General features: G+C 48.1%; 1 protein-coding gene across 1 annotated transcript in view; it reads left to right on the plus strand.

Annotated features, from left to right (window-relative positions):
* Positions 1-296: 296 nt before the first annotated feature.
* LOC114255100 overlaps positions 297-13,136 on the plus strand; it is a 55,465-nt gene continuing 42,625 nt past the window's right edge. Inside the window, exon 1 of the mRNA XM_036286540.1 lies at positions 297-1,487. Coding sequence (XP_036142433.1) covers positions 1,424-1,487 — 64 coding nt within the window. The 5' untranslated portion in view covers positions 297-1,423. The remainder of the gene's footprint in view (positions 1,488-13,136) is intronic.

Genomic DNA, 13,136 nt, shown 5'->3' on the forward strand with positions numbered 1-13,136 from the left:
ATGACGGAGAACACTCCACTGTGGATCGTAGCTCTAGGTCTGGCTTCTCGTCGGAACGGATTTGGACGGAATGCGAAAAGTGAAGATTATTCGTGAAAATTTAACGTGGAACGAAGTTAACATCAGGAGAGCAAATAACCTTCATGAGTTTATAAAATTATAAGTGCATGCATTGAGGAATAATAAACTTGTCACATTGACAGCAATTGTGCATGCATGTTGACAACTTGTCGTCAGTTTGTTGAATTCTAATGTAGAATTTTATATGATGTCAGAACAACAGACAGTTTGAGGAAACACCTTGGCTTTAGTTTGATAAAATTAATAGGGAATAAATGACAACACGTTGCCTTTATTTGGCTATCTGGATGGTCTCCGGCAGCTGCTCGGGAATCTTTGGCGGTCCTCGGCCTCCTCTCGATGACGTATCTCTTCAGATCGGGATGCTGGCTCGAGAGGAGGGAGGAAGTATGCCTCGGAGAGCGTCATCTCGGTGGCGTGGAGCTCTTATGGCGGGCACGCTTGCCCGATGTTCGGCGGGTGGTCGGCCGGGCTGCGCGGTCGCTGTTAGCCGCTAGGAACGCGGTTCGTTACATGGTAATATACTGATAGTGATTTTAAAAGCCATTTTCGGTAAGTTTGTAACCGTAAATCTTGTGTGCTGATTGGCTACGGATAACCGCGGGCTTCAAGGTCTGGGCGGCGAGCTCGAATAAGTGAGAAAACGGCCGTATTCGGTATAAGTATGATTTATTGCAGAATAATAACTCCTATGCTAATATGTACAATGTGTTGTCTCGCTATGCGAGGTACCTTCGTATCCAGTGCTGTCGACGATGTCGCAGTGCTCGTATGCTTGCGCGTGATTGGTGTCGGTGCGGCGCTCGGATTGGTTACAGTGGTGTGTGCGGTGCCCGTGTCGGTCGGTCGGCGCGCGGTTGGCGGCGGCGGTGCGCGCATTGGTCGATCGATGCGCGGATTGGCGTTCGTGACGGTTGGCGGTATCGGTATTGGTCGCGACGATGCAATGATGCGATGTAGCCTTAAGGCCCGGCACTAGCGGCACGTGGTGTACGGTGGCCAACCTGGCTGACGACACAGCGGTGCGATTGGCGGCGCGGTATGCTACCCGGTCTCAGCTGATCGGTCGCGTTATCGTTGATCACCCCGCGTGAGTGACAAGTCGCGGTGCCAATTTCTCCTCAGTGTGGAGTCCCTGGGACGACGCGCGGCCGAGAGCTCGGGTGCGGAGTGTGTCGGTGTGCTGCCACTCAATGCGCGGCCAGGAAGGCACTCACTGCGTGTCGGAAAGGATCACGGGTTGAGGTTATGGCGTACAATACACGCTCTAGGAAGCCCGGTTCAGTGCACCAGGAGGTACGGTCTGCTCACCTCGCAAGCCGGGAAAGCTCTGTTATCGCGAATGGATGGTTTATATACCCATTCGGTGGCGAGGGAAGCAAAGAAGAGCGGAGGGAACGCACAAGGTAGGGGCTAACGGTTTTATCTCCGTTCTAGCGGCAGCGGAGGAACGGCTCGTTACAAGTTATTTATGTCAAAACAAGTCATTTTGACGTCAAATTTTGGTCATTCCCTGACTATTATTGACGTCACTAATTGACGTTTTAATGATGTTAAAATGACGGTCTAATGTCACAGACCGTTGACATCACAATAAAGACAACATTTTAACGTTATTTTTATAACTATTCCAGGTAGTAAAAGCCGCCGTTATTTTGACGTTTTAAAAAATATTTTAATATTATTAATTTTGGTTATGTTCGGAAATAGCGGCCGCGTTCTCGCCAGCCGTGAGCTGACTGCCTGGCTTTTGACGATTCGGAGGTCGCCGTGCCTTGCGCTCGCTCAGTATCCAGCCGCGCGAAACCATTTGGCTCGCATAAACCTTTTAGAAGAATCTTATTGATTTTTGCAGTTAGGCGGTAAAATTCTTTATTGCCATAATATCGAGAGTCTTCTAGAATGTTGAGGGACAAAGGACTCTTGTTAACTGCCACGAATCATTCCGTTACGAAGTCGATCCGTATATGGATCACACGTTGCCTATCGCGAATAGAAACGCGCCCTCGCATCTCATCGAACAACGATATTTGCTATTGACTCCTTTTGTGAATCTATTTGGTTGTAAAGGCTTGTTGTTGTGAATAAGAACAATCAATTCTTTTTGATAATAGTTTTCGCTTTTATTGCATCGTCCCGCTCACTTGAATTTCTTTCTAGCCGGGTCTTTTTCGCATCTCCTTCCTAGGTAGCAAACAAGTCATTTTGACGTCAAATTTTGGTCATTCCCTGACTATTATTGACGTCACTAATTGACGTTTTAATGATGTTAAAATGACGGTCTAATGTCACAGACCGTTGACATCACAATAAAGACAACATTTTAACGTTATTTTTATAACTATTCCAGGTAGTAAAAGCCGCCGTTATTTTGACGTTTTAAAAAATATGTCGGTACGTGTCCTATTTATGCAGCACTTGCATTGTGAAAATATTGAAATAACAATTATAATGTAAAAAAAATAAATTTACGTTGTTTCTCAACAAGCATCGTTACCCCCACCATACAATAGTCACATCTGGCATTGCCTAACTTCTGCAGTCACCCATCCAACCCTGAACCGCCATTAACGTTGCTTGACTTCGAAGATCGCACGCAACCTAAAATCATAAAGTCTCACTACGAGAACAAGAGGCTTCTGGTGCGCGCTTACCTTACAACTTTCACTCGTTACCTAGAATGAAATCCGACTCGGTCGATGACCTCCGCACCATCTTCCATGGAGTAATGTCCACTACTGGAGGGCATTGGTCGCCCTATCTCCAATTACAACGACCTGTTCGTGCATCACGTGGTGGAGCTGCTTGACTCTCAGACCCGATTGGCGTGGGAAACGTTTTTGGGGCGTTCCGCTGTGCCGCCTTCTTACAAGGACCTCCACGACTTCCTGCATAAGCAGCTGGTGACGCGGGAGGTGTTCCGCATCACGAAAGCGGAAGTGAACTCCAGGAAATCCTCTAAGAAGCAGGCCAAGCAGTCTCGTTCGAACGTTTCCCGCAAATTTAGGATTGAGTCCCAAAGTCATCCATTCTGCAAAGGAGAGCACTTTATCATGACCTGTGAACAGTACAAGCAGTAAACCGCACGAAAGCGTCGGAACCAGGTAAATGCTCACCGACTCTGCTGGAATTGCCTCGGTCGCCATCAGGTAAGCGATTGTCCCTCGATCAAAAACTGCGATAAGTGCTCGGCACAACACAACACTACGTTGCACGACGCATTTGCGATGACCGCGCTCGTGATCGCTGCTCCGTCTCCTGCCGCCACCATCCATGTCGCTCTACCCGTGAAAAGTGCTCTAATGCTCTTTGCTACCGCACACGTCTTCCTATCTGATCGCACCGATACTCGCCACCCCGTGAGAGTCCTGATCGACCCGGAGTCCGAAACTTGCATGATCGCGGAGTCGCTGGCGCAACGTCTTTGCCTTTCGTACACTCCCACCTCAATGGCGATCTTTGGTATTGGTAGCCACCAAACGGGTGTCTCGCGGGAATGGATTGCTTTGTCGCTCGTATCGCGGAAAGGCGCTGGAGATTACGGTCCTTGTTTTCCCGCGATTGAGAATCTATGGTACTTCGATCGATCGAATCTCGTGTACTTGGCCGCATCTGGACGGCCTAAAACTGACGGATCCTGAATTTGCAGCCAGGACTCCGTCGAATTGCTACTCGGCGCCGATACCTACGTACACGTCGTTCGGCTGGATTATCCTTGGCGCTGCAGACACCTCCGATGTTGCCTCCGTTGCTTTGTTTCTGCAGTGTTTGCCCGTCAACGAGCCAACTCCCTTGGTGCGCCAATTTTTGGAACAAGAGGAGCCATCGCGTGCTGCCACCTCTCACGGCCGAGCAAATATGCGAGAATCATTTCGTGCGCACGCACTTGCGCGCTGCTGACGGCCGCTACCAGGTGCGTCTGTCAGCCACCTTCCGGATTTCGCTTCTATCCGCCTCGCCGCCACGCGAATATTGAACGTGATGAAGCGCTGTTTCACGCAGGACGCCAGTCTACGAGACCGCTACGACGATTTCCTCCGCGAACACCTCTTTAGGTCAAATGTTGCCGGTGGCATTAGTGGAGACCCCATCCCAGACAGCCTGCTACCTGCTGCATTACGGCGTCTGGAAGAAGTAGAGGGCCGGCGATAAAATCCAAGTAGTGTTCAACGGTTTGATGCACACTCACGTTGGAATCTCTCTGAATGAATGCCTCCGCTTCGGTCCTAATTTGCCACTCTTTACCGACGTGCTGACTCGATGGCATCGGCATCGCTTTGCGATAATCTTCAACATCGAGAAGATGTACAGGTAAATCCTGGTGCATCCCGACGATCGAGACTTTAAGCGGTTTCTAAGGAAGAAGGACAACTAATCGAGTTCCAGCTCAACACGATGATGTACGGGCTCAGCAGCGTTCCTTACTTGGCAATTCGCATCCTAAGACAATTGGCAATCGACGAGGGAGCGAACTTCCCCAGGGCCATTGAAGCCCTTCAGCACGTCACTTACATGGACAATATTCTGTTTGGGGCCTCTGGCTTGGCAGATGCGCAACGCTTTCAACGGAGCTCACGTTACTGTGCACGGTGAGCGGATTTCTTCTGCGCAAGCGTACCTTTAACTCCGACACCCTCCTATGTAACGTACCCGTCGATCACCGGAGCCTGTGCTTGTTGAACACTTCCCTGCCGGCTAGCGAGCATTCTATCCGGGACCTCCGCTGGGACCGGGTGACCTTTTGACACGTAACGATTGGACACACACGATTGGACACCACACGATTGGACACCGCATTGGATGATGCAAAGTTTTCTAGTGAAAAACATTTGTTGTGCCCCTCGTTGTGAGTACGATTTGGGATCGCTGCCAGAGATCTCGCGAGGAAGGTATTTCGTCACTTACACCGTTATTTGTATTGAACACTTTTATTCTTGTATTTGTTACAGTAAATAGATCGCGACCCCGCAAGGCAGAGTATCGCGTCTATGAGCTCGTTGTCCACGACCCCGCAAAGCAGAGTGTCGTGGTTGTGTATTTACAATGAGTTATATCGGCGATACACGACCCCGCAAAGCAGAGTGTCGTGTGTTGTCTTAGTTTGTCTACTTCGGATTGACCCGTTCCTCACCTTCTTTCACCGGTTTTTAAATCCGATAATTCGGTAGTTGGATCGAAAAAAGGGGAGGATTGCGTGTGGGCGTAAATTGGTCAGTATTCCAAATTATTGCTTAGACAGCAAGTGCTGTCTAAGGAGCATTGCGCTAATTGTCGAGCGGATTGCGTGAAACCTCGCGCGATGCGCTCGATGCTGACTGCTGCAGCTGACCGACTTACGTCATCGTGCTACTGACACCTTATTTATCGTTATGAATGTGTCACTCATAACACATTAATATATCATATGGCAGATCATCTAACCTAGAAACATCTGGCAAAAAAGCATTGCTTTGCCAGAAAAAAATTTGAATTTTAAACGTTTATATATGTATTTTTACGAGTATTTTATTTTGGGGAGCGTCCCGTTTGCCCACGTCAATATTGGCCACGGTCCCGATTGACCACGTCAATATTGACCACGTCAATATTGGCCACATTATTATTGACCACGATCCCGATTGACCACGGGGTGGATTGGCCACGTCAATATTGGCCACGCGTGATATTGCCCACGTTAATAATGGCTACGTCAATATTGGCCACGCGTCATTATTGCCCACGTCATTATTGCCCACGCGTCATTATTGCCCACGTCATTATTGCCCACGCGTCATTATTGGCCACGCGTCATTATTGGCCACGCGTCATTATTGGCCACGCGTCATTATTGGCCACGTTAATATTGGCCACGCGTGATATTGCTCACGTCAATATTGGCCACGCGTGGCCAATAATGACGTGGCCAAACGGATGCCACTCTTATTTTGCGTGGAAAGCCGCAAACCCATGTGGTGCCGAGAATGCTTCGCGCTCGCGCGCGCGCACACACACACACATACACACACACACACACACAATTTTCGAAAAGTGACCGTCAGATATGATTTAATTTCTTCAGAAGTCTGGGGCAATGTTGAGTTTAAAATAAAAAATAACAACTATCTTTATTACCAAACCATGTTCAAACCATGCCCTGGATCGGTGCCCGACGCTAAAATTAAAAAAAAGGGAAATATTGAAACTCGAAGGAATTAGACTCATCGCCGGAAACTATAAAATTCATTATTCAATTGTGACGATTGTCACTAAGTCCCGGAGCCGATCATCCGCCCCACTACACGGGACTCGACGCCCCTCCCGAAAGTCTAGTATCCCCGTCGGGAATCGATCCCACCACGCTGCTGGGAGCGCGTGGGGATCGCCCCGACGGGTATAAAAACCGAGCTCGATCGGGATCGAGCACCATTCCTCGTCGACAGGGCTGGTCATCAGACCGCTCTGCCGCCTGGCGCACGCCGGCTTTCGACTTCCTGGTTCCCGCCGACGGAGCAGGTCATCAGACCGTTCCGCCGCCTGGCGCACGCCGGCTTTCGGCCTCCTAGTTCTCGCCGACGAGGCCGGTCACTAGACCGTCTCGCCGTCTGGAGCACGCCGCACAGTGATGCCAAACGCCTAAATTCTTGGACATGGTTTGAAAAATCTCAAAGACTCGACTGATGCGCATACAATTTGGTACATAAAGGTTTTCGGGGTTGCTAATTTTGAATTTGGTATCAAAATTAAAAAAACAAAATGGCGGATTGAATATAGCGAACAAAAATTCAAAAAGTACATGAATATTGACTTCTATTTGTAAGTTTTTTAAGTAATATTTTAATCAGTCTTATGGAAAATAGTATAATAATTCTAGGCACATATTCTCTAAATTTCCTAGAGTGAAACATTACTCTAAAAGAGTAAAAATTGGACATATCTAAGTTTGAGTGATTTGTCACTCTAATTAGAGTTCGAATGACAAAATATGACGAGATATGTTCGAATGACAAAATATTTGATTTAAAAAAGTACAAGAAGGCTTTTATAAGATTATATTTATTTTTTTACCAAAATATAAAAAAATTTAATTTTTAAATTTGATTTTAAAAAAACGCTAAATGATGCTAAAAAAGAGACAAAGTGGAAATTAAAGTACTCATCCTAAAGAACAAAATTTTACTTGAAACAACTGCAGCCGAGTGCAACTTTTAAAAAATTGACATTATGTAAATTAATATAAATTAAGATATATGTCTACTTTGGGGGTCCGTGCACTTTAACACGTAACATTATAGAGGGAAAATAGAGGGGCAACCCGGCAAGTCTGGCAGCTTTAGTTGTGACAAACATTACAATCTCACTCGCAAATCAAACTTGTCGAGGCGGACTCGCGAGCCAAACTCGTACATGAATAGAGCACTTATAAAAGTGAATTTTTTTAAAAGTTGCACTTGGCTGCAGTTGTTTCAAGTGAAATTTCATTCTTTAAGATGAGTACTTTAATTTCCACTTTGTCTCTTCTTTAGCATCATTTAGCGTTTTTTTTAAATCAAATTTAAAAATTAAATTTTGTTATATTTTGGTAAAAAAATAAATATAATCTTATAAAAGCCTTCTTGTATTTTTTTAAATCAAATATTTTGTCATTCGAACATATCTCGTCATATTTTGTCATTCGAACTCTAATTAGAGTGACAAATCACTCAAACTTAGTATGTCCAATTTTTACTTTTTTAGAGTAATGTTTCACTCTAGGAAATTTTGAGAATATGTGCCTAGAATTATTATACTATTTTCCATGAGACTGATTAAAATATTACTAAAAAAACTTACAAATAGAAGTCAATATTCATGTACTTTTTGAATTTTTGTCCGCTATATTCAATCCGCCATTTTGTTTTTTTTAATTTTGATACCAAATTCAAAATTAGCAACCCCGAAAACCTTTATGTACCAAATTGTATGCGTATCAGTCGAGTCTTTGAGATTTTTTAAACCATGTCGAAAAATTTAGGCGTTTGGCATCACTGTGCGCCGGCCTTCGGCTTCCTTGACTCCGCCGACGGAGCAGGTCATCAGACCGTTCCGCCGCCTGGCGCACGCCGGCTTTCGGCTACCTGAAATCCGCAAACCCCGCGACCGCGATCGCGTACTACGGTGCTGCGCATAAGCTCCCGTCCGGATACCGTTAAACTAGCCTGTATATATATTGTTACGTGCGCTGCCCGGTATACTCTGCGATCGAGAGTCAGCTGTCGGATCGGGAATATCGATCGGCGGCGGCGGTCAGCTGTCAAAAGCCGGGGCAACGGGGATAAACAAGGAATAAAACAGTCTGAGAGCGACCTCGAACTTGTACAGACGCTTTGTGATAATTGCAATAAAGCTGTTCGATTCTTTTAGTTAAAAGAGTGTGTGTCTTATTCCTTTTCCGCGAGCGCGCGCGTTACAATATATTGTAAATATCTCTCCGTAGGTTAAAGTATGCATCGAGCATAAGATTACCCGTAGGCTAAGTATGTACATAGAATAAGCTTTATAATAAAGGACTGTTAATTTGATATCGGTATACGCAAGTTGATTTTCCCCCTTCTCCCGAATCCTGGCATCCGGCGAGCCTGTCCGAGGCGATCGGGAAAGGTGAACCGTTACACAATACACAAACGCGGTCCGCGCTCAAATAACGACTAAAAATACGACTCTTTACAAACAGTTTACAAAAAGAACATAATCCCTTTTTTTTCCCTTCTTTCTGTCCGTCCTTTTAGATAAAAAAACCGAAAATTTAAACTCTCTTTTTTGTACTAAAAAACCAGAGTAATTCGGGCGGAGACGAGAAGATGATGTGCCAATAGTAGGTCGTCTAAACGAAATAACTTCCAATAGACAAGCCTAGAATTTGTTAACGCTGGATGAAACTACCAATCCAAAAACAAAAAGCACATCCGTTCACCCACATCCGTCTTCCATCTCAAGGAAACACTGTATAAAACTGCGACCCACAAAGTACAAGAAGCTTTTTTTTTTCTATTTTGTACCGAGAGACAAAACCGGTCCGCGTAACTCCGCATCTTGCCGAGTCGAAGTTTTCGATATTTGTAACAGTGCACAGTTGAGATTTAATCGAGTTTAGTGAACTCAAGTGAGTAAACTTCAACCCACTCAACTTTGCACCGGCTTCGAGCCTGGCGACTAGATCTCCATTCACATCAACTCTGAGTCTGATGACCCGAACGTCATCAACATCGACTCCGAATTTTTCTGAGACTCCGAACTTACAAAACTCCCACCAACTCAACAAGTAGTAAGTCTAAATCACTCAACTTCTTATTTTCGGGTTGGCTTTCTCAAAAATACAACTAGAATAAAAAATTTAATTTGCAATGGAAAATCAATTTTTCCACAAACATAATCGCTGGAACAGAGAGGGTGCCGTTAGCGCACGGTGCGATAGCGCACAGCCCGATAGCGCACATCCCAATAGCGCGATTGAGCCCCATGCGTACAGATCAAAATGGACACAACAGGCTGAATAAAATGGACACAGTAACAAACGAACACAGTGTCAATCAGACAAATAAATTCGTGCAAAATTTTCAATGAAATTTATAGGCATGTAGTGTTCACTAAATGTAGTCGAATGTAAACAGGGGGGAGGAGGGAGTGGGTGGACCTCGTTACGCGTAAAAAGTCGTAAATTCATGTGGTACATTACAAAGTGTGGACACACACAAGTAGTTGATACTAGAAGCGTTTTAACTCAGGTGCTCCGAGGGGGGAGCGGGTGTGCGGGGAAACTCGTAGGCGCGCGGGGACATGACGTCACGCGGATTGGGGGGTCTTGCGGCGCTGGAATTGCTGACGCGGGATTTTCGGGTCCGTGACCGGTAGAGGGGAAATCGGGGTCCGCGGCCGCCGCCACTGCAGCCATCGCCGCGGTGCTCGCACTTTCCCTCTATTGCGATTTTCTCTTTTGTCCGTACGCAATCTCTTTCAGCAGAGTGGCACCCGTTTGGCCACGTCAATATTGGCCACGGTTCCGATTGCCCACGTCAATATTGGCCACGCGTCAATATTGACCACGTCATTATTGCCCACGCGTCATTATTGCCCACGCGTCATTATTGCCCACGTCAATATTAATCAATTTCTTTGCTTAGCGTGGAAAATTGCAAACCCATGTGGTGCAGAAAAATGCTTTGCACACACACATGGGGGGAGTGCAAGGGGGGCCTTCGGCCCCCCTCCCGCACCCACCCCGTCCAAGTCGCAAACCCATATACAATAATAACGTGGGCAATAGTGACGCGTGGGCAATAGTGACGTGGGCAATAATGACGCGTGGGCAATAATGACGTGGTCAATATTGACGCGTGGCCAATATTGACATGGGTAATATCACGCGTGGCCAATATTAACGTGGCCAATAATGACGCGTGGAAAATAATGACATGGGCAATAATGACGCGTGGCCAATATTGACGTGGGCAATAACACGCGTGGCCAATATTGATGTGGCCAATATTGACGTGGTCAATAATGACGCGTGGCCAATAATGACGTGGCCAATCCACCCCGTGGTCAATCGGGATCGTGGTCAATAATGACGTGGCCAATATTGACGTGGTCAATATTGACGTGGTCAATATTGACGTGGCCAATATTGACGTGGGCAAGCGGGACGCTCCCTCTCCAGTCTCGGGGCCAGCGACCGAAAGTGCTCGCCGAAGCTCCAAGTTCCGTCCAGGACGAGGCCCAGATACCTGATGCTGGTGCCCGTACGGGGGTGTTCCTCACGAGGACACGGGCTGCGGGCAGGGGTCTCATCCCCCGGCCGGCCCTGTAGAGATACAGGGCCTCCGTCTTTTTGAGGACCACCCTCAGGCCCATGCCCTCGATCGTACGCATGACCCGTTCCGTGGCCTGCTCGGCCACTCCTCTCGCTTCCCCCCAGTCTGCACTCCTTGACAGCACCAGCGTGTCGTCCGCGTAGCAGACGACGTGGCTGCCGGGGGAAGGGCAGTCCGGAGGACGGCGTCGTACGCGAGGTTCCACAGTAGGGGCCCAAGACTGACCCCTGCGGAACTCCGCAATACACCTCCCTCCGCACCGAGACCCCATCACGGTCTCGGTAGGCCAGCGTCTTATCCCGGAGATAGTCCACCACGACACGGCGCAGATACGCGGGCCCCGCATATCCGCGCGTAGGGCAGGGTGTTGAATGCGTTGCTTATATCCAAAGCAACCGCCATTCTCATCCCGCCCCGCTTCACGATTCGGTCCGAGAGGGCCTTGACGCGCTTGATCGCGTCCATCGTCGATCGGCCCCACCGGAATTTGTATTGCTCCTCGTAGAGCTGTGGACCATCCCCGGCCAGGTGCCGGACGAGGCGCTGGGCGATGATTCGCTCCATGAGCTTGCCCACCTCGTCCAGCAGGCATATCGGCCTATAGGCGGAGGGAGTTCCGCCGTCCTTGCCCTCTTTAGGAAGGAGGACCAATTTGGCTTTCTTCCAGATCGGGGGTGAAGTGGCCGGCGCGGAGACAGTCGCTGAACAGCCGCCTCACGCGCACGGCCCAACCCCCTTCTATGGCCAAAGCCAGGACACTTCCCGAGACCCCGTCGGAGCCGGGGGCTTTGCGCCCGGCTCCCATCCTCTTGACCGCCCGAGTCAGCTCTTCCCCACCGACTCTTAGCTCCTCCCCCCCACTCCACCTCGTCCTCCGCAGGTTGCGGAGGGACAGGGGGGAGGGTGGGCGGTCCTCTCCCGTCGGGAAGAGGGTCCGGACCACGTGCCCCACAAATTGCGGGTCGAGTGACTCGGCGATCGGGGGCGCCCTGGGCCGCAGTTTTCTCATTGCCGCCCTGTACGGACGCCCCCAGGGGTCCTCGTCGAGAGAGTAAAGCATCTCCTTCCAGGCCCTGGTTTTGGCCTCTCTGATTGCGGCGCCTAACGCCGCCTGCACTCGCCTATACGCGGCGAGGGCCGCCAGCTCCTCCTGCACGGAGTCCGGCCCCCACCGCCCGCGGGCCCTTTATACGACCCGCCGAGCCGCCATCGCCTCCGTCCTGAGGCCGGCGATTTCCCGGTTCCACCAATAGGCGGCGACGCGCCGCCGTTGGGGGAGACCGCGGACGCGGGGAATGGCGCGGTCGCAGACCTCCCACAGGTCTAGCCTGAGCCTGAGCACAGGGGGCTTTGCGCCCGCTCCGCCACCTCCTCTCTGCTGGGGGTAGGTGCGTGGTCCTCGTTGTTGTCTCACCCCTCCGCTCAGTCCGCCAATAGTATGGCGGTGCGGAGCGCGTCTACGTCCATCCGGGAGAACGCCCACCTCGGCGGTGCGGGCACCGTCGCGCCCCCCCCTCTGGTGGGGGGGACAGGGCGACGTCCGAGCCGGTTCTTTTCTTCTTTTTTTTGTCTACTATTTTTTAATTATTCTGTACATCTTTTATTCGTATTTATTCTCTAACCTGTTTCGCCAATTTCTATCTTTGTTTTATTTTTTTTCTATTATTTTTTGTTTTTACTGTACTATTTCCTTTTTATTTAATATGGAAACACGTGATGACATGAAAAAAGAAGTCAAGCGAAAATTTTGTAAAGCTTGGCTTGATGATAATCGTTTCAAAGATTGGATACGAGAAGTATCACATGATAGCACGTTATTTTATTGTAACGTATGTCATAAAAACTTTTCTTGTTCATCACGTGTTTCCAGACATGGATTCTGCGTGTCACAGAAATAATAATAAAGAAAACAGAATTATTACTCCGTGCATTAGTAATGTAACAAATTGTAATAAAACTCAATTTCACAAACAATTTAGGCCACAATGGCTGGAAATAAAAGAGTTCAAATTTTGGTTACGTGAAGTAGCAAACGATAAACTTACATTTTACTGCTCCGTCTGTGATAGAAAAATGATTGGCGGTTTAATCGAAATACAGCGACACGCAGAATCCAATATACACAAGAATAAATACCGAGAAAGCGATATAAAAGCGAACAAATCGGATGATAATTTGAACGCAAACTGATGAATCTCTTTTGACATTTGATGAGTAAAAAAAAAATCA

Source organism: Monomorium pharaonis, chromosome 5 (assembly GCF_013373865.1).
Source record: "Monomorium pharaonis isolate MP-MQ-018 chromosome 5, ASM1337386v2, whole genome shotgun sequence".
NCBI classification, from domain to species: Eukaryota; Metazoa; Arthropoda; class Insecta; order Hymenoptera; family Formicidae; genus Monomorium; species Monomorium pharaonis.